The sequence below is a fragment of the Delphinapterus leucas genome, chromosome 10, assembly GCF_059928025.1.
Source record: "Delphinapterus leucas isolate spDelLeu-1000000601 "Yukka" chromosome 10, BTC_Dleu_Yukka2, whole genome shotgun sequence".
NCBI classification, from domain to species: domain Eukaryota; kingdom Metazoa; phylum Chordata; class Mammalia; order Artiodactyla; family Monodontidae; genus Delphinapterus; species Delphinapterus leucas.
The window spans coordinates 102,453,780-102,479,626 of NC_143138.1; the positions used below are offsets into that span (position 1 = coordinate 102,453,780).

The 25,847-nt window shown below is 58.8% G+C and overlaps 1 protein-coding gene across 8 annotated transcripts in view; it reads left to right on the top strand.

Moving 5' to 3' along the window:
- Positions 1–25,847, top strand: part of IQSEC1 (IQ motif and Sec7 domain ArfGEF 1) — a 330,441-nt gene that overhangs the window by 194,987 nt on the left and 109,607 nt on the right. For 5 of the 8 annotated variants that reach the window (XR_016394773.1, XM_022562625.2, XM_089919798.1 and 2 more), the window contains exon 3: positions 230–274. The exons of 2 other annotated variants lie outside the window; for them this stretch is intronic. Coding sequence is in view for 5 of the 6 variants with exons in the window: in XM_022562625.2 (XP_022418333.2) it covers positions 230–274 (45 nt within the window). In the remaining variant the exon portion in view is untranslated. Of the gene's footprint in view, positions 1–229; positions 275–22,843; positions 23,330–25,847 lie in introns of those variants that run through there. One more of the 8 variants, XM_022562620.2, reaches the window with a different exon arrangement.

Here is a 25,847-nt window from a genome sequence, read left to right on the forward strand (position 1 = left end):
TGCACTGGCATGTGGGGTGGGCACAGGGCGGTGTCTTGGCTGACCTGTCAGAGGACAAAAAAGCACATGGTTTCTTGCATGCGGGGGCCACAGGCTTTCCCCAGGGCTGCTCACCTACCCCAGGACCTGACCTGGGACCACCCAGCATGGCCTGCGCTGGCATGGCCCCCCGGGGAGGGGCTTGTTGTCTGGGGTCACCGGTAATCCTGTCTCACTTTTGCCACCTCAGGAGCTCCCTGGAGACCGGAAGCAGCCTCTCCACTGACCGATACAGGTACTGTTGTACCATCCGCCCTGGACCTGCTCAGGACCACTGGCCCACTCTCCCCAACAGCACCTAGGGTCGGCCCCAAGAGGCCACGGGGGAAATTAGCCCCCCATTTGGCCCTAAAATTCCCCCAGGGACCAGAGGTAGTGCTGACACATCCCCTGAGAACAAGTCCAGGTAGAAGTGGTCCCTCCTGGACCATGGCTCAGCCCATAGTTCCTCCGAGATTCAAGGCTGGTGGTCCCCCGAGGGCTGGCCTACAGCCGTGGCTCCCATGACGACCAAGGCTGCAGCCCAAGGGAGAAGCCGACAGTGTCTATCAGTTTCCACACTGTACTTGGTGGAAGTGGGGATGGTGGTCTGAGGGTCTTGTATGTTAATGTTTCTGTAAGACATGTTCAGAAGGAAGGGCTGTAGACTGTGGTGTAGGGGAGGCCCCTGGATGGGGCAGTAGGTGGGCATGGAAGACCAGGAATGGGCAGCTGGTCCTGAGTGGGGTTGGCATGGACGGTGGGCTGGGAGGGGACGTCTGCGCTACACGTGGGGGTGACTAGAAGTGGGCTGGGGATGCCCGCTCCCAGGAGAGGGCAGACTTTGTGAGGCCCTGAGAAGTGGATGTGGACCCAGGCCCTGGAAAGCGAGGGGGTGGGCGGATGGCAGACCCAAGTCCCACTGGGGAGCTCGGCCTCGGTGAGAGGGAGCTTCTGCACAAAGGCAGTGCGCCCCCGAACTGGAGCCGTCAAGCAGGGGCTGGGCCCCAGCTGTCGGGTGGCAGGCGCTATATGGGGATGAAGTGGTCTAGCGACCAGCTAGATGCCTGAGGCGGCTGAGGCTGTGAGAAGGGCTGGGGGTGGGCACGCGGGCGCGGCTTCCCTGAGCAGCTCGGGGCTGGGTACCCTCAGGGGCACCGCTGGAGGACGGAGAATCGGGGGGTCCACACACGTTCACACGCTCATGTAACCCCGTACATGGACGCTCTGCAGCCACAGCACACATAGCAGTAAGGGTTGTCGCTTCTGTTGGCAGAACGCTGGCAGCGTCCCACCTCTGCACGACCGCGCAGAACTATAGGCCCATTTTACAGGCGTCACATTTTCAGGACTCTCAGCTGGTGAGCAGAGCTGGGATTTGAACCCAGATCCTGGTGTGAACACTGCCTGATGCTGTAGCACACCCCTCGCCCCTGTGTGTACACTTCCTGCACAACCACACACACACACACACACACACACACGCAGACTCCCGGACATCTGCGCACTCCGTTACTTCGGCACTCGGACCCTTACACCGTCCCTCTGCACGTGGGTCCACACACACCCACGGCTTCACTCCAGTTCGGGCACATAAGTGATGGCGGTCATGGTCAGGGGTTGGCCACAGTAACCACCGCTGCTTGAGGCTGGCCACACTTGACCTCACAGGCAATGACACCCTGCACCTTCAGAGAGCAAAGACATCAGGGCCCCTTGGTTCTGCCTTCCCCCTCTGCTTCTCAGCCATTATTTCCTGAGCATCTGTGGGTGTGGGAGGAATAAGGAAACCACAGGGACCTGTCCTGCTGCCTTTGCAGAGCTACTGTGTCAGGCAGCAAACGCACAGAGAAATCGGGTTTTAATATGATATGTCAGGTGGTGACAAGCGTGTCGACTGAAGAAAAGCACACAGCCCAGAAGTTGCGAGTTATGTTTTATCTGGACCTCACTGAGGACTGTGGCCTGGGAGACAGCCTCTGCGACAGCCCTGAGGGACCTGCTGCCAAGAGGGGAGGGAGAAGCCAGGAGGTAGAGGGCTTTTTGCTGGGAAAGATGTGCTCTACCGTCGGAGATGACTGCTAATCACAAAAACCCAGACATCTCAAGTTAGTGATTTTAGGGCTTTTCTACGTATGGGACAATGCAAGAGTCCCATAGGAATAATAAGAACTTATTCCTTAGATGTGCATCTCCACTGTCTAGGGCGGGTGTCCTGTTTTTCTCCATCTTGAATCCCCTCAGGGTGCACCTTCAGGGGCTGCTACAGTGGCTGACAGCTTGATGGCAGCAGCATTCTCTGTTTACTGAAGTGCCAGCAACATTTCTTGTCCACAAGTGTTTACTGAAGTGCCAGCAACATTTCTTGTCCACAAGTGCTATGAAGAAAAATAAAGCAGGGTAAAGGGGATAGTGATGGGAGGGTAGTCAGGGAGGGCCTTCTGGAGGCGGCGCTGTTTAACCAGACAGCGGCAGGAAAGGCGGGCGAGGGGTGAGCCGTGCAGCTATCTGGAGTAGGGAGCGTCAGACAGTGGGACAGCCAGTGCAAAGGTTCAGAGGTGGAGCGTGCCCGGCACGTTTGAGAAGCAGCAGGTGCTATGTGAGAGCTGTCCTCATCCCCTTGGGACATAGGCAGAGCCCAGCTTAGTGTTCCCATTTCACAGATGAGGAAAACTGAGGACCAGAGGACTGTTGGTGCCAGACCCAGCCGCCCCCTCCCTCCCGGCACGGCCGCCTGACCTCTGCCCTTTATGCGCAGTGAGGCCGCTGGCTTTGCTGCTTTGTGGGAGCCTCTGAGAAAGCCGGCCCTCGGGCTCTGGTGGCCAGTCCCACGGAGGTTCTGGAGGCCTGCTTACAGCCTGGGAAATTCAGAAACAAAGGTGCCAGCCAGTAATTGCCTCCTTTCAAAGGAACAGCCGGCTTCCTCTGCCACAGGCGTGAGAGGGAAGCTGATGTCCTGTTGGGGGAGGGCGGACGGCCCTTCAGGGAGGCTGGCAGACAGGCCCCTCACCCTCGGCAGACCGCCATGTTGCCCTCGTTCCTCGCCTGCCTCGTCACCAGCGCAGTTACCCAGCAGCTCCCCTCTCCCCAGGCTGGGTTGGTGGACTGTGCCCCACGCTGCATCCAGCTCGGCCGTCCTGATGATGCTGTCCGTGCCCGTCCCCTCACTGGGCTTCACGCTCCCCGCTCGACTGAGCCATCGCGAACGTCCTTCCCTTCTTGCCGTCCACGGCGGCACTTCCTACGGAGAGCCACCCTGCAGAGCCGCTAGACTGCATCACTCCCGGCGGAGGGGGGCGTCCTGTACACTGTGGGGTGTTTGGCGGCCTCTAAATCCACTAGAGGCCCGTAGCGCCGCCCTCCCCATTGTGACAACCCATGGTGTCCCCAGGCATGGCCACTGTTTCTTGGGGCACGGGGTGGTGGCAGAATCGCCCCGGGGGGAGAGCCACTGCTCTAGAGGCAGCGCATCCGAGATGGCGGACGGAGGAGACTCCCTCCTGAGGCCGGTGACTTCGTTTTTGGCTTTGCCGGGGGGTGCTGCGATCAGGCCCAGTTCCGCACCCAGCCTTGGATGCCCGGCCGCCGGCGCAGGACACGCAGGCCCAGCACTCTGGTGGCAGCCACTCCTGTCTGAGGCCGATGGGCCTGGACGTCGTCCCTCACACACGGTGATGGGGTCTTCTCTGAGCTCTGTTTCCTCATCTGTGGTTGGGGGAGGGGGAGCGAGCCCTCCTCACAAGGATGCGATGGGACCACTGCTTTGTCAACAGTGTTGAGCAGACCAGGGACCCCAAGTAGCAGGCGGGGTGAGTGTGGTGTGCTCAGGAGGACCCTTCCGTCCCGCTCTCCAGGACCCTTCACTCCTGCAACAAAATGATGGGGTGCCTGCAGTGGGCCAGGTGCTGCCCTGAGCCAGGCAGGGCCGGGATGCTTGCGCTGCAGTTGGGGGCTGGAGCAGATAAGTAAATCAACGGATCATCTCAGAGGAGGGCATGTCTGGCAGAGAAAGTCAGGGTAGGGCGTGCAGGGGGCTCGGACGTGATGCTGGCGGTAGCATCCGGTGGGTGCAGAGGGGCCGGGGAGGGCACCTCTGGCCAAGGGCACTGCCTGGAAGGCCTGGAAGAGAGGGTGGCTTCAGGGACCTGACGGGAGCCAGGGGGCTGGGCGTCGGGAGCCTCAGAGAGCCCAGACGGTCGGCAGGAGTTGGGGCACGGAGGGCAGTCGGGAGTTTGGCCTTTATTCTGAGAGCAGCAGGGGCACCGGGTAGAGCAGAGAGGGACGTTTGAGATCCCTGTGGCTAGTGTGTTGGGAAAGGGCCGCAGGGTGCCCAGAGTAGAAGCCAGACCTGCCAGGAGGGGCCCAGTGGTTCTGCTTGGCCACTGTGACACTGGGTCCTGGGCCGCAGAGCCACCGGTTCTGCCCGTGGCCCCCGTCCCTGCCTGACAATGCCCCGCTGGCCACGGCCCCTCAGCCCAGGCGCCCCCCGCCCCCGCCCCCGGCGTCAGGAGTCCCCTCCCGGCAGCCAATGAGCGGCTGTCATCGAGGTTCCATTTTAGATTTTATCAATGTGTCCCTGTCACCCAGGCAACCACGGTGGCCCTGTCAGTCTTTCTCCGCTGCCTTTCAGAGACAGCGGCTCCCAATGCACCATGTGGCGACGTGGTGAGTTTCCGCTCTCGGGGCCGAGCAGGGATTCCGCCAAACATAACTGACCTGGCGAGGAGGCCGGCATCTGTCACCTCGCCCCCTCCCTGCCTGCACCCCACACCCCTGGTCTTCCCAGCCTCGGCCACTTCAGGCCAGGCAGGCGGCAGGGCCACTGCCCGGCCAGGTCCGGCGCAGCCACTGGGGACCTGGGGACCAGTTGGAAGAGGGAGCTTTCGGAGCCGCCGTCAGGAGCCCCAGCATCCAGGCCCCCAGGATGACGGGCCGGGGGCCCCCACCACTCAGCACAGCCAGGGCTGCCCCCGTTTGCCCCGGGGACCCCCGGGGAAGCCCCGAGAAGCTCCAGCCCCCCGCGGCGGCGGCAGCCTGAGGCTGCCTGGGCAAGCCTGACGGAGGAGTCGCTGGGCTTTTGTGTGCGCTGCTCTTTGTATCAGAGGCTGTGCTGGAGGGGCGGCTGGCAGCACCGGGCCATGTGAGTGGGGCCACTGTGGTAGCGGGGACCGGGGTGGCCGGAGCGGCCCGTCCCCCAGCTCCCTCAGCCCCTCTCCAAGTCTCGGTGGAGGTGCCACGGGGGTCCGGCAGGAGACCGAAAGGCGAAAATGCTCAAGTTCAAGGCCCTTTGCCTGGATTACTGGCAGTTCCTGTGCCTGCAGCCGCTGCACGGAGTCTATAAAAGGTACGTGCCCCGGGAGGGCCTCTGCCCTGGGGCAGCCGAGCTGGCGGGCCCGTCCCCTGCCTGGCGACCACGGGGCCTCCTCGTCCTGGGGCAGGGCCCCCACTGGCGTTTGCTCTGGGCCACTGGGCAACTTGGCTCAATTGTCCCCTCCTCTCCCTCCAGCCCTGAAGCTGGTAGCATTTCTGCGGAGAAGGGGTCACCCCCGAGTGCTCTGTGACCATGCGCTGAGTTTCATTGTTCCTTGCTGCTGAGAATCGCCCTGGAGCGGACTTGCTTGGAGCACTGTCACCCCACAGGAGGGCACCCTCCACCCTGGCCTGGCCGCGCCAGGGTCCATGCCCTCTGACCTCACTGGCGGCTCATGTGACTAAGGGGTTTGACGGCCTCCATCCCAAGCAGAGATCTGAGACACACTTGGAGTAATGAGGGTATCTGCCTTACTTGGGCAGAATGAGGGTATCCCTGGTGTGAAAGTCAGGAGACCAAAGTTCAAGTCCCTCCGCTTGCTTTGTAACTTTGGGCAGGTCACTTTCCCTCTCTGAGCCCCAATTTCCCCATCTTTAGGGATTTGGACCTGTTGACGGGTAGCGGCACTTGGGGACTACTCCCTGAAACGATGCGGGCATGACCCCGAATGTTAGTAAAACTGACAGTGTCTTCCGCACGTGCATTCTGTCCACACACACACCTTGGCTGAGGAACACCGGTGCCCAGGCCAGCAGGAAGGGCGGCTTCAACGGCCTGTAATTAAAGGCCTTGGAGGAGGGAGTTAGAATACCGGCTATCCTGAGGGAATTAGTTTTTCCTGATTTCACACTCTGAGAAGTCCGTGGCTATTAGTATGCGAGCCGTTCTGGGAAAGTGTGGGAACTTTTCTTTTCTCTTCCAAGGCTTTCTCCGAAGGGGGCAGGTCCTGAGGGTCTCACAGCAGCCTCAGAAAGGAAGTCCCCGCTCTTGGGTGGGTGCCAGGGAGAGAGGCCCACCCCGCTTCTGATCAGCACCGACTGTTCCCCGGGGCGTCTTCCACTCGTGCAGGTGGACCAGCCTTTCCCACCATCCTGGGAACTTGTTCCTGTGGGCCTGGGGCACCTGGAATGTTCTGGCTGTTAGCTATTAAGTGTCTGCCGAGGGTGCACTTTACACTCTGGTCAATCCTCAGCCCTACTGCAAGAGGGGCGTCGAAGCCCCCCTTTGAGCAGGTGAGACCCAAGGGCAGGCAGACACGTAAGTGTGGCCACAGGATTTGGACCCAGGTCTCTCTTGTTCCAAGGTGGACTCTGTCTCGAGTGCCCCGCAGCTCAGGAGAGGAGTGTGCCAGGGTCCTGAGGCAAGAGGGATAAAGGAAGCATGTCCCCACCCCACAGGGGCTCAGGTGGACACGGTAGGAGGAGTGGATCTGGATGTGGGGCTTCATGGGGGAGGTGACAGCTGAGCGGGCATCGAAGTGTCTGCGGGAGTTGGCTGGGCCGAGGTGGGGAGATGGGTGTTCTAGGCAGAGGGAAAGGCATGTGAAAAACCCCAGAGGCTTTCAAAGGGCATGTGTCTTTGGGTGGTGGTGAGAAGCCGTGGAGCTGAGAGGGGCGTTGGGGACCTGCGTCTAGGACCAGGGGCTGGGCCTCCTGCTTTGTACAGTGGGGAGCCCAGAGGGGCTCTCAGGGTGGGAGTAGCAAGCTGAGAGTCCCTCTGGGAGTCACGTGGTGCTTGTGAGAGACCTGGCTCAGCCTCCAGGCCAACCAGTGAGAGCCCCCTCGGCCCCTCCCACCATGGGAGGTTCTTATTCAGAGCAGGTGCTCTTTTCTCAAGGCCCAACTGTGACCAGAAGACAAATGGGACATAGTCCTCAAGGAGCTCCCAGCCTACAAGGGGAAAGAGACCCACTAACAAGCCATGAAAGTTGAGGATGGGGGATAAATAGAGGTGGCACAAAGATACCAGCAGTATGAGGGAGGCCGTCTGGCCTGGGAGAAATCTAGGAGGGCTTCCTGCAGGAGGTGTCATTTGAGCTGGGCCTGAACGTAGGAGCAGGATTTTTTCAGATAAGGAAGGGACAGTAGGCAGGGAGCACAGCATGAGCAAACGTGTGGAGGTAGGACCGAGCCTGGCGTGGTTCAGAAATGGTCACAGATGAGGCTAAAGTGTAGGGTGCCTGTCAGGCAGTGAGGCTAGAAAGGGAGGCCGGGTGGGCCGTGTGATGCAGAGGCTCACGGAGTACCCGCTATGTGGGAGGCATCGTTCTAAGCCCACCAACCCCGTGAAGGGGAGGACGTAATTGTCCCATTTTCCAGGTGAACAAATAGAGACTCATGGGCGAGAAGTGGCTGGCCCAGAGTCACATGGTCTGTCAGGGGGACCGAGGGATTTCACAGGCTGCACAGGGCCAGCCAAGGAGCTTCGACTGGCAAATGAGATGCTCGGGGCTGGGGACAGTCCTCTTTCCATTGACTAGTGTTCATAAATAATGGTGATGCGTCAGTCAGGTGGACGAGAGACTCCAGCTTTATGGCCAGACCGCATCCTGGCGGGACTCCGACTGCTCGCCGACGGTGGGGGAGGGAGCTGGCCCACCTGCCATGGCCCCTCCGGGGGATTGACAGTGTCAGTGCCAGGGAAGCACTTAAGGCACCTCACGTAGGGGGCTTAGGGAGCCGTGGTCACCTCTGTCCAAAGAGATCCAACCCCAGGAACTTGGCGCATGGAACCACTTGGCTTTTTTCCTGATGCCATATTCCATTGTTTAAAACAGCAACCCAAAACTTTCGAGTATGAAAAGGGCGTTTTGCAGACAATGCATAATTAACCACTTCTAAACACAGGGTGTGCCAGGCTCCCTTGAAGCTGTTAATTATTCTTCATTAGTGATCTTAAATTCATGTAAAATAATCCTGGAGCCCTGCCAGAGGCTGAGGCTCCAGGAGGAGCAGAGATGCTTATTTCAACTAGAAAGCGTAAAGGAAGTTCTTGGCGCCTCTGCCTTGTGCCTGGGGCGATGGCCATTCCGCAGAGCCCCTAGCTTTGGCCCAGAGCCCATCCTGGGAGGCACAGAGCCCGCTCCCCAGGCCCTAGAGCCTGGTGGACCTCAGGGCACTCTGGTTAGTGAAACAGTTCAGGTGGGAAGAAAAAGTAGAGAGTGGTATACCCGTCACCTGGCTTCAGAAACAAACTGTTATGACGCGGTGGACGGCCCCTGTGGGCCTCCCTCAAATCCCATCTCACCCCGATCCCCCCAGAGCTAAACCTAAGCAGTAGTGCCCCCACCCTGCCCATTTGTTGTGTTTATTTCACATGCACATTTTTATAATTTGGCTAACACAAAGCTCATTCCACAAGTTTTAGAACTTTACATGCATGGTGTCATAACCTACAACTTGCTTTTCCAAACTTTTGAATTGTGGTAAAATACACATAACGTAAAAGTGACCATCTTGTCCATTTGTTAGTGTACCGGTTGGTGGCATTAAGTACGTTCACACTTTTGTGAAACCATCACCGCCATCGTCTCCAGGGCCTTTTCATCTTCCCAAACTGAAACTCGGTCCCCATTCAACACTCACTCCCCACCCCGCTCCCCCAGCCCTTGGCACCCCCCCCATCCTGCTCTCTGTCTATGAATTGGACTGCTCTCGGGACCTCATATAAGTGGAGTCATTCGGGATTTGTCCTTTTGTGACTGACCTGTTTCACTCGCCATAATATCCTTCAGGTTCATCCATGTTGTAACGGGTGTCAGAATTTGTTTCCTTTTCAAAACTGTATAATATTCCATTCTGTGTGTCAACCACATTTAGTTTATCTCTTCATCCACTGACGGACATGTGTGGCTTCCACCTATTGGCTCTTGTGAGTAATGCGGCTGTGAACATGGGTGTTCAGATAGCTCTACAAGATGCAACTTGCTCTTTTCACTCCACATTTAATTGGTGAGAGTCATCCGTGTGGCTGTGCATAGTTCTCATGTTTATTTTTGTTGGTGTAAAGTCTTCCACTGTTCTGCTGCTGATAATTTCGGCGGTTTCCCATTTTTTTGATGTTCCAGGCAGGGCTGCAGTAAGGGAGGTTCCTTCACTCCTTGCACACACGTGTGGTGTGTGTAGAGTTTGTACCAGGGCGGTATATGAGTGCCTTCAACTTTACTGGGCTTTGCGAAATTGCTTTCCAAAGTGGTGTAGCAGTGCACCTCCTCAGTAGCAATGAGTGAGGGTCCCGTGTCTCTACATTCTTACCTACACTTGGTATTAAAAGCCGGATGATAATGTATAAAGGAGAGAAAGAGAGAGAGGACAGGAGAGGAGAAGACTGTAAATGGTGTGGGTGTGCACCCCAGCTCTGCACAGCATCAGGCATCCTGGAGTGGAAGCTGAGACAGCACGTGCCGTTCCCTCGGTCTGTGTAGTTCCAGGTCCTCCGTGGTAACGAATTTTCAAGGGTGACTGTAAGTCCGTGTTTTCTTGCCCCACACCCTGACTTTGGCGCCTCCCCTCCAAGCACGTGGTGGGTACCCCCATCTGCTTTTAGATGTAGGACTAGTTCGGGTTAGACCAGCTGTCAACTTGCTCCCTGATGGGCAGGTTTCACCAGCCCCTTCTGCTGGAAATAACAGAGGCCAGGTGTATCGAAAACACTGTAAAGACACTCGTTTTGAAGAGGGTTCCCCAACCTCAGCCACAGTCAGTGAACGCGGTGGCCTGGCAGCTCTGAGCACACAGCCCGGGAAGCTGGGCACAGAGACTCAGGGCTGGTCGGAGGCTGCAGGGTGCCCGCACACACGCTGGAGCCCAGGCGTCTGCTCCCAGCCGGCAGGCTCAGCCCCTGAGGCTTTGTGACTTGAGGGGCCAGTGAGGGCGCTGACATCAGCCGGCTGGGGATCCGATGTGGCCGGTCCCTTAGATCATCGTTAGGACTGCTGTTACTTTCCGTGGGTGTTCGTTTAGGTGCCGAATGCTGCGCGCGCGGTGTCTCCGTGAGTCCTCTCAACAGCCTCCTGAAATAGATACTGTTCTTTTCCCCATGTTTCAGACAAGGAAACGGCGGCCCAGAGAGGGCAAGTGACCTTCTTAAGGTCACAGAGGGGGGATGTGGTCAGTGCACTCCACGTGACCAGCTCCACGAAGCGGCCCAGCCGCACTTGTTATCCTCACTTTCTAGCCCCTTCTGGCTCTGGGCAGCTTCTCCGCCTGCTGTGGCTCCGTCACAAATTACCGCACGCTTACGGTAGTTTCAGACGATGACAGTGTTTGTTTTTCCCACAGGTTTGCAGTTTAGGTGGGGCCTGTCCTACTCGGCATCAGATGTGGCTTCTTGAAGACTGGGGGCTGGGTCCTCAGAGGCCTCGCCCACCTAGCCACTCACCTCACAGCTGCTGCAGGCTGTGAGCTGAACACTTAGACGGGACCTCCCCATGCGGCCTGGGCTTCCTCACAGCATGGTGGCTGGGTTCCCAGACCAAGTGTCCCAGGAAAAAGAGAGACAGGAGGTTGGGGTATGGGGTGTGGGCAGACAGTGCCAAGTAGAAGGCATGCCAGCTTTTATGACCAGGCCTCAGAAGTCCCAGAGCGTCACTTCCCTTGCATTCTGTTCATTAGAGCATCACAGTTGGGACCGTCTCAGGGCACAGTGACACCCCAGTCACTTCTGCTCTCTGACCTTCAGGTCCTGAGCTGAAATGGACTTAGGAAGAGGACCTAATGCGTGTGAGGGTGCCTGGGAAACAGTTGGCTCTGGGTAAATGGGGGGTTTTCTTTTCATTAATGAAGTAAGTTCAAAGAAAGCGTGAATGTTATTCAGGAGAGAGAGCAAGCATTTCGGCTGGGAAAGCCAGAAGGGGTTCTTGTAGAGCAGAGACGGGTCTTGAGGGCTGAAGGGGGTTTTCCCACCAACAGAGGGAAGCAGTACCCTTGGCAGAAAAGGCATGGAGAGGAAGTGAGGGTGGTGGAGCTAGAGCGTTGTATCGGACAGAGTCTTTGGGGGTGAGCAACAGAGATCCCGTGAGGCCAACCAGAGACACAGGGGCTCCAGCGGCACTGCACCCCGTGCGGGAGGGCCGGTCCCCAGGCGCCATGGGCGGGCAGGCAGGAAGGGCTGGGCGTGCTGGGCGGTGCAGGATGCCCGTTGTTCCCCGAAAATGTGTCCTCCTGGCTCAGGCGCTCCAGCTGGACCAGAGTGCGGCGTGGGTGAGAAACACGCCGAAGGCTCACTTTGGCCCAGTGGCCGGGGGCCTTGAGAAGCTTAGCTTCGGCCGAATAATCGGTGAATGTTTAAGAATCAAGCAGCCAGAGCTGAACCTGGCCCAGGAGAGAGGAACGAATGTCCTCGGGTGGAACACCGGTGTGTCCTTGCCAGGTGCATCTAGAGGGCGTGTAAAGCGGACGCTGCAGGCGTGGGTGGGCTCCGGGGCTCCGGACTTCCGAATGACCGCTTCTCCCCTGCTGGAGGCCTTCTGTGTCTTAGCGAGGTCCCGCTGGTGCCAGAGGGTGGCAGGAGATGGGTCATGGAGAGTTTATTCAGGGGAATGCTGTTGCCTGGACGAGACCCCACTGCGATCCCCCGACAGACACTTCCTGCCTTCAGTATAACTGCCGGACTTAGCACGTGAGATTAATCCATACTGAGTGACCGTCTGCACCTCAGCCACGTCTTGGCAGCCATCGGATGGATGGGTCAGCCTGCCTGAGGGCTCCACGTATCCAGGCAGCTCAGAGGAGGGAAGAGCCGGGCCTGCGTGCTTCTGAGCTGAGACCCTTCTCCTGTCAGGGCCTGTTATGGGGGCAGATTCATATGTTGAAGCCATAACTCCAGTGCCCGAAAATGTGACTGTGTTTGGAGATGGGGCCTTTAAAGAGGCAACAAAGGTGAAATGAGGTCACTAGGTGGCTCTCATCCAATAGGACTGGTGTCCTTATAAGAAGAGGAGATTAGGACGCAGACACGCACCGAGGGACGACCATGTCTAACAGTTAATTTCGTGTGTCAGCTTGACTGTCCCTGGGGCGCCCAGATGTTTGGCTTAGCGTTATTCTGGGTGTGTCTGTGAGGGTGTTTCTGGATGAGATTAACATTTAAATCACTAAACTGAGCAAAACAGATTGCCCTCTCCAATGTGGGTGGGCCTCGTCCAATCAGTTGAAGGCCTGACTAGAACAAAAACGTTGAATAAGAGGGAACTACACCTGCCTGACCGTCCTCGAGCTGGGACATAGGCTTTTCCCAGCATCTGGACTCAGAGTGAAACATTGGCTCTTCCTGGATCTCAAGCCTACTGGCACTAGGACTAGAAGAATTTCATCAGCTTTCCTAGCTATTCTGAAGTTCAAGGTCTCCAGCTCACCAGCTGCAGATCTTGTGACTTGTCAGCCTCCATAGCAGTACGAGCCAATTCTTTATAGTAAATAAATACATCTATGTATTTATATATATATATATATATATGTGTGTGTGTGTGTATGTGTGGATAATAAATAATTATATACACGTGTGTATATAGTTATGCACACACACGCACACGTACATCCTAATGGTTCTTTTTTTCTCAAGAGCCCTAATACACCATGTGAGGACACAGCAAGAAGGGGGCTGTCTGCAGGCCGAGGAGAGAGGTCTCAGGAGAAACCAACCCTGCCAGCACCTTGATCTCAGGCTCCTGGCCTCCAGAACGTGAGACAATGCATTTCTGTGGTTTCAGCCACCCAGTCTATGGTGTTTGTGATGGCAGCGCTGGCAGACTTCTCTAGGACCTCCCTTTCTTCATCCGTGAAGTGGGTACAAGGACCCATTCTCAGGCTTACTGTGGGTCTCTGTTGAGCAAAGTATGTGCACAGCAGCAAAGCCCACGTGGGTGGCGTGGGGTGGGCAGGGCTGGGATCTGGGTGAGGCAAGTGAGGCATTCAGCCTGGGTGTGGAATTTAAGTTGGCCCCCAAAAATTCAGCGATCAAGCAACCAACAAAACATCGAAATTGCACATAAAGACAGGCTGTTGTTTGTTTTACAACCCTGCGTTATTGTGCAGCGGGGACGGTCATTTCAAGGGGCTGCAACCTGTGCCCTGCAGGGTGGGTTATGAGGGCCGACAGAAACGTGCGAAGAGATCGAGTAACAGTGGGCTCTTTTCATAATCATTTTTTCCATTTTAAAGGTTTATTAACTTTTTCCCTTGGGTCAGAAATACAGAGGTGTGTATACGGTGCTCATTTCCCCTTGGCTTCAGGATCCAACACACAGGCCCTGAGTGAGCCAGCCCGTGGGCTGAATGGTCCACCCCCAATGGGCCGGACTGGTGCTCTCCTTAAAGGCCGTCCTGGGAACACAGTTCCCTCGGCATGTTTGCAAAAGAGGCTTAAGATCAGGGACTGTTCTCCGTGGAGGACGTCCGCTAGGTCAGCTGGCAACTCTGAATAAGATCTGAGGATAAGATAGCAGTATTGAACCAATGTGAATGTCCCGACTTTGAGAACTGTCCTTCGGTTATGTCAGAGAACGTCCTTGTTTTCAGGGAACACGTCAACGTAGCAGGGGCTCGAGGGGGGCGACTTACGCTCAGAGAATTCCGATCGCAAGCGTGTGTGTGTGCGCGCGCACACACATATGGCGAGAAGGAATACGATAGGATACACTGTTAACATGGGGGGAATCTGGGCAAAGGGTGTACAGAATTCTTTGTAGGCTTCTTGCAACTTTTCTGTAAGTCTGAAATTAACTCAAAATACAAAGCTTGAAAAAAGAGTCAGGACTTGCTGAGGGCTGGTTGCCTGTGCTCAGGCTCTTGCTTCTCTGGCGCGCCCTGGCCCCAGGTCTCCTCCTCCCTCCTTCTAGGCACTTCCGGCCTCAGCCTGAGTGGCATCTCCGCCTCCACCTCCCCGCCGTCGTTAACGCCCTCCAGCCTGGTTTCTTTATCCTCCTTAGCAGCATCGGAAATGATCTCATTCGTTTGCCTAGCTTTTGTCCTCTGTCCCCCGCCTCTAAGTGTCAGCTCTTTGGGATTTTGTCCTGTTCACCCCTGCCCCCCATCCTCTGTGCCTCGCACACAGTCGGTGCTCAATGAATACCTGTGAACAAGGTTCCATGATCATGAAGGTCAGAAAACCTGGAGTTTTGTCATTCCTGGTTCCCCCCGCCCAGACTTTCCATGTGACCTTGGGCAGTGCCTGCCCTGCCTGGGACTCAGTTTCTTCATCTGTGCCCCAGCTCTGAGCTTGTGGATTGTGTGACTCAGAAGGGCCCAGGCTGCCACCGAGGCTGAGTCCCCACCGAGCCCCTCTCTGCTGCGGAGACTGCGGCTGCCGGGGGGGCGGGGAGGAGGGGGCTCTGCTCCGACGCTCACCACCCCTCCCTCCCTGATGCACGAGAAGCGGAAGGTGAGGAAAGGTGTTTCAGGGACCTACCTGCAGCCCAGTGTCCCCGGTGGGCCCAGGGCGAGAGTGCAGGCGCTCACCTCTCGCCCAGGGCTTCTCGGAACAGAGGCGGGCAGGTTTGCAAGGCACCCTTGGCAGGACACAGAATCCTCCTGAAATCGGATCACACTGTCTTGTTTTCATGGTAACCTTCTACTTACAGCAAGTGATACTAGTTTTCCACGTAGGGGAGTGATCTAAAGTTTCCTTTTGAAATAACCATACTCAGGGGCGAAAGCCAGTGCGTTTGGCGTTTTGCGCATTGTTTAACTTTTCATTCTTGCAAATTTGAACCTAGTTGGAAGCCGGTTTCAAGTCCCTTGGCTTAAAGTCCCGCCGTGAACCACGTGCCTCCACCGGATGCCGTGGCTTTGCCCGCCCGTCAGCTTGTTCCTCTGTCTCCTGTAGTTCCTACAACCTGGGAGTTAGACCTAGAAGCTTGATCCGACTAGGGTGCAGCTTTTTAAAGCAGTTGATCTTAAAGGAAAACATTAAGTAGTATTACACGCTATAACGTCCACGGAGAGGGCCCTGGGAACTGCCTGTGCACGGAGATGAGCGACAGAGAAGATTCAGGCAGGGCCTCGCCCCAACAGGGCTGGGCGCTGGGAAACAGGATGCAGGGAAGCAAGTGAGGAGGTGAGCTCCTGGCCCAGGGTGGTGCGGTCCTCACCAGGCCTCTGTACACACACACACACACACACACACACAGAGTCAAGGGGAGGGTTCCTGTTTGGGGTAACCTGACCCGCATGCCAGGACCCAGGGAGCTGGGAGCCAGGGGCCAAAGAACTTAGGCCTTTCAGCACAGAATGGGGGACATGGGCGGAGCTTTTCCCCTTCGCCTAAGAAGGAGCTAGGGAAGGGCACAGCCTACAGCAAAGGGGATTCAGGTTAGACCTTGAGAAGGACTTCCATGCCGTACTAGGACAGCCGTGTCGCATGGTGGTTATAGTGGGTGCTTGGGAGCGGAATTGGTTCAAATCCTTGCTCTCCCATTTCCTGTTTGTATCAACCTGGGCATGTCTGTAAACCTGCCTGTGCCTTGGTTTCCACGCCCTGCAGATAATAATAGAAGCTGCCTTATAGGATGAACCTAAGCATTCACTGAGTTCATCACGCGTAGGGCACTGGCCCCAGTGAGCACCCAGTAACCACTAGGTGTTATTTCTCTTGGATGAAAGTGAGATGTGTCTCCTTGGAGGTTGGAAAGGTTGCCGCACCCAGACCATTCAGAGACCAGAAGCTAAGAAGAGTGTGGCCCTGTAGTCACGAGCCTGCACGCAGCACACACACCACAAGCACGTTCACACAGCGTCGGCCCTCAGGGGCGCTGCTGTGCACAGAGCACCGCGGGGGCGGCTTCTGCTTCTCTCCCTGTCTTGTGGATGAGGACTCCGAGGTGGGGGAGAAGGGTGTGGGGGGTGGCTTGTCAAGATGCCAGGGCCAGTGCAGCTCAGCAGCCTGGAAAGGATATAGGACTTGGAGTCGGGACCCCAGGTCTGCTGCCCCCAGGCTGTGTGACCTTAGGTAGGTCACTGCACACCTCGGAGACTCCGTTTCTCCATTTCCAGTGCTGGGAACTGTGCTGGGCCTCCATCGCCTCCGTCATCTGATTTCTCTACATGGCAGATCTGAGCACAGACCCTGAAGGTCCCTGGCACAGTCTGCCCTCCCAGGGCCAAAAGGGAAGTGGGTCGGAACTCTCAGAAGAGAGCCCAGGAGGGCTGGCCGTCACTTTAACTGACTACTGATGTCAGACCCCGCCCTCGGGGGGGTCCCTCTGTCCACAGCCAGGCCACCCACAGCGATGCTCAGTCCTAGGGGTCTGGCTCTGCCCTGACCCCAGTGGGTGGCCCCCGTCGCCCTGGAATGGGCTCCCTACCCTCCCTGGACACTCAGGGGCTGCCCAGGATCTTGTTTTTCCCTCGGGTGGCAAAACCTGGTAAGATTGTGCAATCACCTTCATACTTCCTGCTCGCCCAGTCTCGGGGGCAGCTGACAAACAGGCTGGACAGCAAGCAGGCCCTGGCCCCAGAGCCCACCGTGGACAGGTCACCTCCCTTCTCTGGGCCTCAGTTTCCTCATCTGCCAAATGAAAGGTGGGAGGATCAAGGGAGAGAGAGAATCATTCAGTAGGTACTCATTCAATAACGCCTGCTCTCGGCCAGAGTGTCTGCTGCGGGCATGAGAAATTGATAAGCAAACCCACACCCACCCTCAAGTCACTGCCAATCTGGTGGTTTCAGTGCTGTGAGGAGGCACAGGCACCTCTAGAGCTGGAGTAATCACAGGCAGCTTCCTGGAGGAAGTGGCAGCTCTGTGAATCTTGACGGGGGGGGGGGGAGAAGGAACAAAGGGTACAAGAGGTAGCCTGAGGGCCAGACACCTCCAGGTGTACTTTATTTGGTGTGCACGGGATTAGCCCACATGGCATTTTAAATTTGAATTTATCACAAACATCTAAAACCCAAGAGCCTTTATGAAAAAAATCTGGATTTCTGACTTCTGAAAATCCAGAGCCTTCATTCCCACAGAGCAACGATTTTCCCCTTAGACCCCTTGTAGTCCTCACCACTCTGTCCCACCCAATCACCCCCCATGCCTGCTCCCCATGTGCCCATTGCCATCAGTGGAGCCCCCATCCACCCGGTAGTTCAGACCAGAATCCCAGGCATCACCTTCCGCGCCTCTTTCCCCCTCCCCCCGTCATATCCGTCAGCAGCCCCTGCTGGCTCTGCTTGGTGAGTGGCTCTAGGATCCAGTCGCTCGTCCCCACCTCCTGGGCCACCACCTGGGTCCGAGCAGCAGCTGCTCCCTGGTCCTTGCTCTGCCCTTGCCCCCGCCCCCAGCCTCCCCTCGGCTTGGCAGGCAGAGCGAGGCCCTGCATGCCCAGGCGGGGGCTCGGCCGCTGGCCCCCGTGGCCCCCTGCGATGGACCTGCTGAAACTCTTCTCTGGCTTCTGCCCCACACCTGCCTCCTGAGTGGCCTCCTGGGCCTGAGAGGAGAAGGCGGAACTCGGGATCCCATGTGACCGAACGCTCTTAGCAGCCTTGGGCCTCCATTTTCCCATCTGGAAAATAGAGGCATCCGGGGTCCCCTCCCCACAAGGCACACGCTGCTTAAGGAGCAGGACGATTACGGTCTTTGATGTTCAGCCCACTTGACGGGGGGTCTAGCACCGGCCTCGTGCTGGGTGCCGCTCTGGGCACCACTGGAAGAGTCTGCAAATATAGCTGACGGTGACGCACTTCGCTTTCAGCCTGAAGCAGGAGAAAGAGCTCAGCCGTGGAGTCAGGCAGGCAGCGCTGGGTTTGGGTATCATCCCAGGCAAGGTGTTGGAGCCGCGGTTTGTGAGTTTGTGGAAAACGGACCTGGTAAGGACTGTTGCTACTTAGGCTGTTGTGAGGCTGGTTCGGATGATGTGCAGAGAGCTGAGTCACCATGTTCTCCCCTCCCCGCCCCGCCACAGGCTCTCAGAGCAGAGGCAGAGGGACAGACAGGGTACTGCAGGGTGAGCAAGGCCGCAGCCCGGGCCCAGCGAATGGGGGGTATGTGGGCGGGAGAGTGGGACCAGGGTGAGCTCATGGCAAGAAGCTCTGCCTTGTTTCTCTTCCCTGAGGCCCCCGATCGCTGCCGACGTCATCTCTGTTTACCTGCTCGCTTGGTGCCGGGCATCCCTCCCACCGGAGGGTCCCCTACCTAGGCTCCCCGTCTTCCTCACCGAGTCCTCACGTGGTGTCTGGCGATCAATACGTGTGGAATGGATGAAGGAGCGAACAGACAGTTGCTTCCTGGAGGCGGTGGCCTTTGAGTTGCACCTTGAAGGGCAGTGTATGGAGACCTGGCGGAAACAGCGGGTCCACTAGGAGTTGGTGGGCCGTGCTGGCCGTGGGGGTCTGTGCCCAGGGGCGGGGTTAAGGGGAAGGTGTAGCACCTAGGCTGGCAACGGTGGAGGGGGGCCTTCCCTGGGCCCGAGGGCGGGCGAGGGAGCCTTTACGAGAACCCAGAGAGAGCCCTGCGCAGAGACCACGCACCAGGCACTGCGGCTGCAGAGGGCGCGGGACAGGAGGGGGTGGGGCAGTGAGCTCCTCCGCCTGTGGTCTTGCCATGCCTCCCACTGGCCACACCCACCGGAAACGGGGTGCCTGCGGATGCAGTCCATGGCCCAGAGCAGAGTGGAGTGCAGGTGGCAGATGGGAAGGGGCCTTGCCTGCCTGGCGAGGTCAGCGGTGGGGAGGGTGCTGGGTGCTGGAAGGACCCTAATGGTGGATGGGGGGTCGGGGAGGGACGGAACTGGCGGAAGGCAGGGTGAGCCTGCAGAGGCTGCGCACGGACCCAGCCAGGGGGAGGGGGCCGAGGTCTGGCCTCAGAGACCCCATCACCCCCAGCTTACCGCCAGGGAGTGGGTTGGGGGCGCCCATTTGCTGGATGAGACAGGCCGACATGGAGTAGCCCCTTAAGTCAGAGGTGGGAGTTGGGGGGGGTTCAGAGCCCTAAGACCACGGACGCCCCTCACCATGCCAGCAGAGGGGACAAAGCCCACTGGGCCTGGAGGCTGGACTGAGGTTCGCAGACCCTCACTTGGCCCCCAGAGGCGGGCCACGCCCCCAGCCCCCGTCCTCCGGCCGGGTCCTCACCCACTGCCCCCCCCGGGCTGCTGCCTCCCTCAAGCGAGCAGAAGCCCTCGCAGGCCAAGTGCACCGTGGCGTTGGTGTCTCCCAGGGAACAGGTGTGTCCTTTTCTCTGCCTGGGCGGCAGTGACCTCACCCCCAGTGGGCCATGTGAGTCACTGGGCCGAGGGTGGAGGCCCGGGCAGCTCTCCGCAGAGTCTGGCTTTGGCCGTGAGGCTGGGAGAGGGACCAGCGGAGGGTGTGAAGGTTTCCATGCCCTTTCCCCGCCTGCTGCTGTGGCCCCGTGTCCTGCGGGGGCGGGGAGGGGGGACAGTAGTCACTGAGCACCTCACACATGCCCAGCGGTGCCAGGGTCTCTCAACGTGATGCTGACGGGGGCTCACCGGTCCTGCAGGAGATGGCCCTGAGAGGTTAAGTCTCACACCCAGGGTCACACGGTTCTTTGGCCTGGTAGCTCTTATCTGTCACCACAGCCGGGAGGGGAGGGATGCTTGTCCCATTGCGCAGAGGAACAAACTGAGGCTCAGCGGACGATGCATGTAGGGACAAGGGCCTCAGAGGTGAACCAGGAGTCTGCCCCCGTTCTCGAGGACAAGCCACAGTCGGCATCAGGAAACCTCGCAACACTTGGAGCCTCAGTGCCCTCATCCATAAAATGAGGATAATGACACCCACCCCTCGGGGATGGAGGAAGCAGAGAGGGGACATGACAGGCGCAGCGTGGAATCGGTGGGGCAGCCCCTGTACACCCCCAGGCCACCCCACCGGGCCCTCTGCCATGTGACAGCCTCCACTACCATCAGCCCTGGGGCCGGTATCAGGCCAGTGCAGGGCCATGTGCAGCTCAGGTACGAGGCTGGACCAGAGTGATGGCCACGGAGTGGGGCTGCCAGGGGTTCAAAAGGCAGATCGTCAAGGGCCACCGGTGAAGGAGAGCATGGGTGATGGCGCCTGGATTGGCCCCTGCTGGGTGGGCCCATGGGGTGAGCTCCTCTTGTGTCCCAAGGGATTCCTAAACCCTCACACAGTCTCCCCAGCCCATCCTCACCAAGGAGCAGCCTTCTGAGGAGCAAGTGACTCCCTGGGAGCTGAGAAAGCCGTGCTCCTCCCCTGGCCTCAGTTTCCCCATCTGTAAAGTGGAGGGTGGGAAGCCCTAACTCGGTGCTGTTGGAAAGGAGATGGACCAGGTGGACACAGCCAAGAGGAGGAATGAAGGATGGGGCCCAGGACCTCCAGAGCTTTTGGTGATGGGACAGGTGTGTCCTCCAGGACGAGAGCGACTTGAAGGAGGCCCCCTCAAGGGTCTTGGGCCTCTGGTCTTAAAAATGGCACTCTCTCTAAGATCACCTCCAGGGCAAAAGGGCCACGTACTCCCCTCTACCGGGTGCCTGCCATGACTGGTGTCTGGCACAGAGCAAGCCTGTGACAAATACTCCTCCAGCTGGGCGTCAGTGCTGAGCCCAGGACCAGGGGGTCTGCCCCAGAGCCTGGGGCAGTAGGACCCATGAGACATGGGAAGTCAGAGGCTGGGGGCCACACAAGGCATGGGGCAGAGACAGAGAAGGCTCCAGTTTGCCAGGGACATGACAGGTCATGGATGGAAACCTTGGGACCAAGCAAGAGGCGAGGGCTGGCAGGGAGGAGGGTTCAGGAAGACAGGAGGAGGGAGAGCTTGCTGCCACCACCTGTTGCGCCTCGTGACCCTGTGGGGACAGGGGCCCAGGCCGGGGGTGGGGTGTGAGTGAGGCGGTAGATGGCTGAGGGGATGGACGGATCGATGGGGAGGTTGGATAAGAGGATAAACAGATGCATGACTGGAACAGAGGGAGGGAGATGTGTGTGGACATGTGAATGGATGAATGGGTCCATGGATGGTTAGTCGGACAGGTGGGTGGGTGAATGGATGTGTGAATATAGGGGTGGGTAGAGATGTGTAAACAGAGCCTGCCCCCACCCACAAAAGATGTTGAGGAAACTTCCACTAGTAGGAGGACAGACCCGATAGACCTTTGAAGGGAGACCTTGCTCTGTGTGGCACAGGAAGTAAAGCCAGTATGAAAAGTGACAGGGAGGCTCTATCCAAAGGAGAGTTTCCCTAGGTCAGTGGAGGCCCGTGATGGAATGTGCAACTTTGAAAGGTAGTGAGGTTCCTGTCACTGGGGGTATTCAAGGGTGTTCAAGCTGAGGATGGGCAGCCACTTCCCCAGAGTGCTGTGGAGGAGGTCCTGTGGCAGGTAGGGGCCTACTGTCGTGGTGTCTGATAACGAAGAGTGAGAATTTGTGTTCATGAGGCCCCCAGGGAGGCCATGGCCTTTGTAGAAGCCTATCTTCCTTTCAGATAAAAAGTTCTTTCCTGGCTTGGGGGAGAGACAAGCGTGCAGCTGCTGTCCTCACTGTGGGAATCGGGCTGGAATCCACAACAGAACTCCCATCCTGCACAGGCCAGGGCGGGGGGCCCAGGGACGGAACAAGGCTTTGACCCGGAGACCCGGTCAGGCCCAGCTCCATCCTCCCTGACTGTCTGTGGGCAGGTGATGCCCCTCTCTGAGCCTCGGTTTCCTCATGGGTGAAGTGGGGGCCCTGACGGCCACTGGACATGATGGCACTGGCAACTGGGTGTGAGGCTCAGGGCTGCAGGGTGCTGGGGTCTGGGCCCACCCGCCTTCTGGAGGACTTCCTGGGGGCCGTGGGCTGGGAGAAGTGGGCTCTGTGAGCACCGGCCTTGAGCTGTGAGTCACTGTCCCCAGGGGCTTCGCCTGGGAAGCCCCAGCTGCCTGCCCTGGGCTGGGCCTGGGAGCAGCTGGCAGGGGGCGAGGGCAGAGGCTCCAGCTGGGGCCCTGCCTGGAAATGCCCCAAACCCGGCTCAGGCCCAGACCCCACAACTGCTGAGAGGGGCCCAGCCCTCCGACCTTCCTGCTGCCCCACCTGTGCACGGAGCAGCTGGCGTCCGCTGGCTGCTCCAGTGCGGGCTCCGAGAACCCATCGCACGGCTCACATCCCACCTCCGCCACCTCCTAGGTCTGCGGCCTCGGTGACTGACCGCCTCTGTCTGTGCCTCACTTCCCTCACGTGTAAAACGGAGCTAATGATCAAATGCACCTGGGAAAGCAGTTGGGAGAATTGGTTAGTCAGTTCTGGGCCAGTGCTCAGGGCTCCATGAGGCTGAGGTCGGGGGGGTGGGGTGGAGGTAATTGAGGTCAAGGAGGGGCAAGCCACCCCCAGGCTCGTCACACAGCAGGGAGGTGGCCTGGCCAGGGCTGGAAACCTCATCTCCCCCACCAGACGGAGATCCTCGAGGGCTGGCGCTCTCCCAGGAAGCAGACAGCCCCTCTCCGCGTCCTGGCCAGAGCTTCGGTGGGCAGGGCTAGGGCTGCAGCGGGCGGGTGTTGGGTTTAGGCCTCTGGGGAGATGAGGGAGGATGTGGGCCCGCCCTTGCCTCCCCGCCCACCTCCCTCCTCGGGCTCAGCCTCTCCAGTCCCAGTCCCAGGCCGGCCTCTGGACGCAGGACCAGACCCTGGGCTCCAGGCGGACGCCCCTCACCCAGCCCGCCCTGAGTGACTCACTGCTCCCCTGGCCCCGGGCCACCGCCGTCCCCTGGCAGGAGGCCGGCGAAGGTTGTGCAGGAGCCACGGGGTCTGGTGCACGAGGGCCGCTCAGCCAGGAGGGTCTGAAGCAGCTGCCCGGGGACTGCACGGCCTGCGGCTGGGACCTGCGGTGGCCTGTGGAGCCAGCGCCTCCTCCAGGCCCCCAGGCTTTGGGCCTTTTCTTTCTTCTTCCCACCATGAAGAAGGAAGCGACCTGAGAGCCAGACCCCCAGCCAGAGCGGACCAGGGCCGGAGGGCAGCGCCGTGGGCCCTCGGCTGCCCACTCCCCCCTAGCCAGGCATGAAGGGCGGCGGCAGCGCCGTGTGGAGCCTTATGTGGAAGTACTGCATCTCCGTGAGGACCCTCAGGTACCAGGGGGTGTGCGTGTGTATGCAGCCGTGCCTGGCTGTGCCCCAGCGGGCAGAGGCAAGCGGCCACTGGGCTGGCCAGTTGCGTTGGCTCTACGAGGTCCAGGGCAGCCCGCCCTGGGGGAGCAGGGAAGGAGGCACGAAAGGCCACCCTGGCGCTCTCCTCTGAGCTTCTGATGGGGAGGGAGCAGGACAGTGGGCCAAGCGTCCGGGGTGCCCAGGTGCCCCGGAGGATGCCTGGCAGGTGCAGGTTCGGTGTGGCTGGCAGTCTCCCCAGCGTGCACGGGAACTGCGCTTATCACAGAGCGCACCAGCCTTGGGCACATCTGAGTGACCTGGGCCCGTCCCCAGCCTCCCTTGCTGTCACCCCTCGGTGAGATGGGCTCAGAACGCGGGCAGGACTGTTTCACACTGTTGTCCGCGCAGTCGCTGAGCCCGGACTTGGGCACCAGGCAGCCCAGGGTCACTGGCTTTTGAGGGTGAAGTGGCTTCACCTCTCGGGCCAGAGTTTCCCACCTGCAGATCCTTGGAGGCTCAAAGGGAGGATTAAGTGAGGGAACAGAGGGCGGAGCCTGGCGTGCAGCCAGCGTTGGGTAAGAGGTAGCTGCTGACTTCTCCGCTCCGTGAGCTGGGGGGTGCCCAGAACCAGGTGCAGTGGGGGTGGAGAAGGAGGTAGAGCGGAGCTCCGCCCCTGGGGAGGGGGCACTCCCCCCACCCCCACAACACCAATCCCAGCCCCACCCCCGGGTTGGCTCCAGCCTCGGCAGCTGCTGACAGAGTTCAGAGCCAGGAGCAGCGACCAATGGGTCCTGTGTGATCTCAGACAAGGCTGGGCTCCACATCTGTTGAGGGCTTGGGAAGCGCTTAGAGGCCCCACCTATTTGGATAACACCTTCCTTCTGGGCATGTTTTTCACTTCAAGGGGAGGTTTTAGGAAGGATAAGGGATTGGAAGATTCCCCTCCCTCTTTCTTCCCTCCCTCATTACCTGGTATGTAAACTATATAAACTCTCCCTTGCTTCCTTCCTTCCTGCCTTCCTTCCTTCTTTCCTTCCCAGAATATTTGTGACCACTTACATGAAATACCTACAATAAAGTAAATAATAAAACATCAGGATCAGGAAAAACACAATTTAGAACAGGGTGTCATGACCTAGCAGAAAAAAAAAATAGAACAGAATAGAGATATGCAGGGTCCTGAGGTCCTTTTGTTGAGATGAAAATTGCTGAGCTTCCTAGCAGCCAAAGGGAAAAGGGAAACCCAGAAACCCAGGTCGCTCTCACGGTGATAAGAAGCTATCATTTCCAGGACCACAGTTGTGTCTGCTGCTGGGGGAGAGTGTTTGGGACCCTGGGCCTCATCCTGGGTAGATGGGTGGGTGAGAGGCATTGCAGGGACGGGCCTTGGGCCTGGCTTTAGGGAAACAGGGCAGACAGTAAGGGCTGAGGCTTTTTCTTGGGTGGGGATGCAGGCTGGCTGTAGGAAAGGAGAGGAAAGCTCACCCCTGGAGTGAGTCAGCAGCCGCTTGTCCCTCCTCAAACCCTGGGACAGACCTCCTCAGGCGGGTACCTTGGAGGCTAGGCCAAGCAGGGGGTGAGTCCCTGGGTGCCTTTCCCTGTAACCGCAGCAGGATTTTCCTGCGTCTTGTTCTCTCCTGCGGTTTCCGGGATTGGCACTCTGGAAGCCTCAAGGGTTGTTTACAGGATGCAGTGGGCCCGGGCCTGGGAGGCCCTGCCACGCTTTGCCAGGGGCTCACCAGCTCTGAGGATAAGCAGCCCAGCCTCGTGGAGCCCTGCAGGCTGGCCTCTCCAGGCCTTTCCTCATCTTCAGGGTGGGAGTAATTGCACAGCCACCCGAGGGCTTTTGGGGCTCGAGGTCAGTGCCCACTCGGTGTTTGTGGGCACTGCTGGCCGTACAGAAGCGACAGGCAGGCCTGCAGTGCAGGGCCAGTGTGCACACTGGCAGGGTGGCCGCCTGGCTGTCAATGACAGAGGACCGGCTTGGGGTGGGTGAGGGCACCGTAATTGGCCCTGGGTTCTCCCCAACCCCCCACTTAGAGCCCATAAGTACAGGGTGCTGTGTGGTCAGCAAGGAGGATGGTCCCGGTGTGGGATGCACGGAGTGGGCTCCAGGCTTCAGCACACACGCTCTGCTCTGTGCAGCCCCCACCCCATTTTGTTGGAGGGCCCCCAAGAGGGTAAAGGCCACTCCCTGAGACAGACGGACAGACAGCTGGAGCAGGCCCTCGGTGGGATCCCAGCCCCCTTGGCTGCCGGAGGCGGGTGGGAGACCTGAGTCAGCAGGTCTGCGGCCCCAGGCGGGGCTGGCGGCAGCCACAGGGACAAATTGGAGGGTTGTGATCGGACAGCGCATAGTTTTCCACTTGCGTCTTCAGATTCCCCTCCGCGTGTGCCGGTCGCCCTGGCTGGGCCGCTCACGTCTGGAAAAGCGCGAGGTGAGTGGGGAACAGGCCGCTGGCTGGCCCTCCCTGGCCCTCTGCCCAGGGCCCCGGTGGCT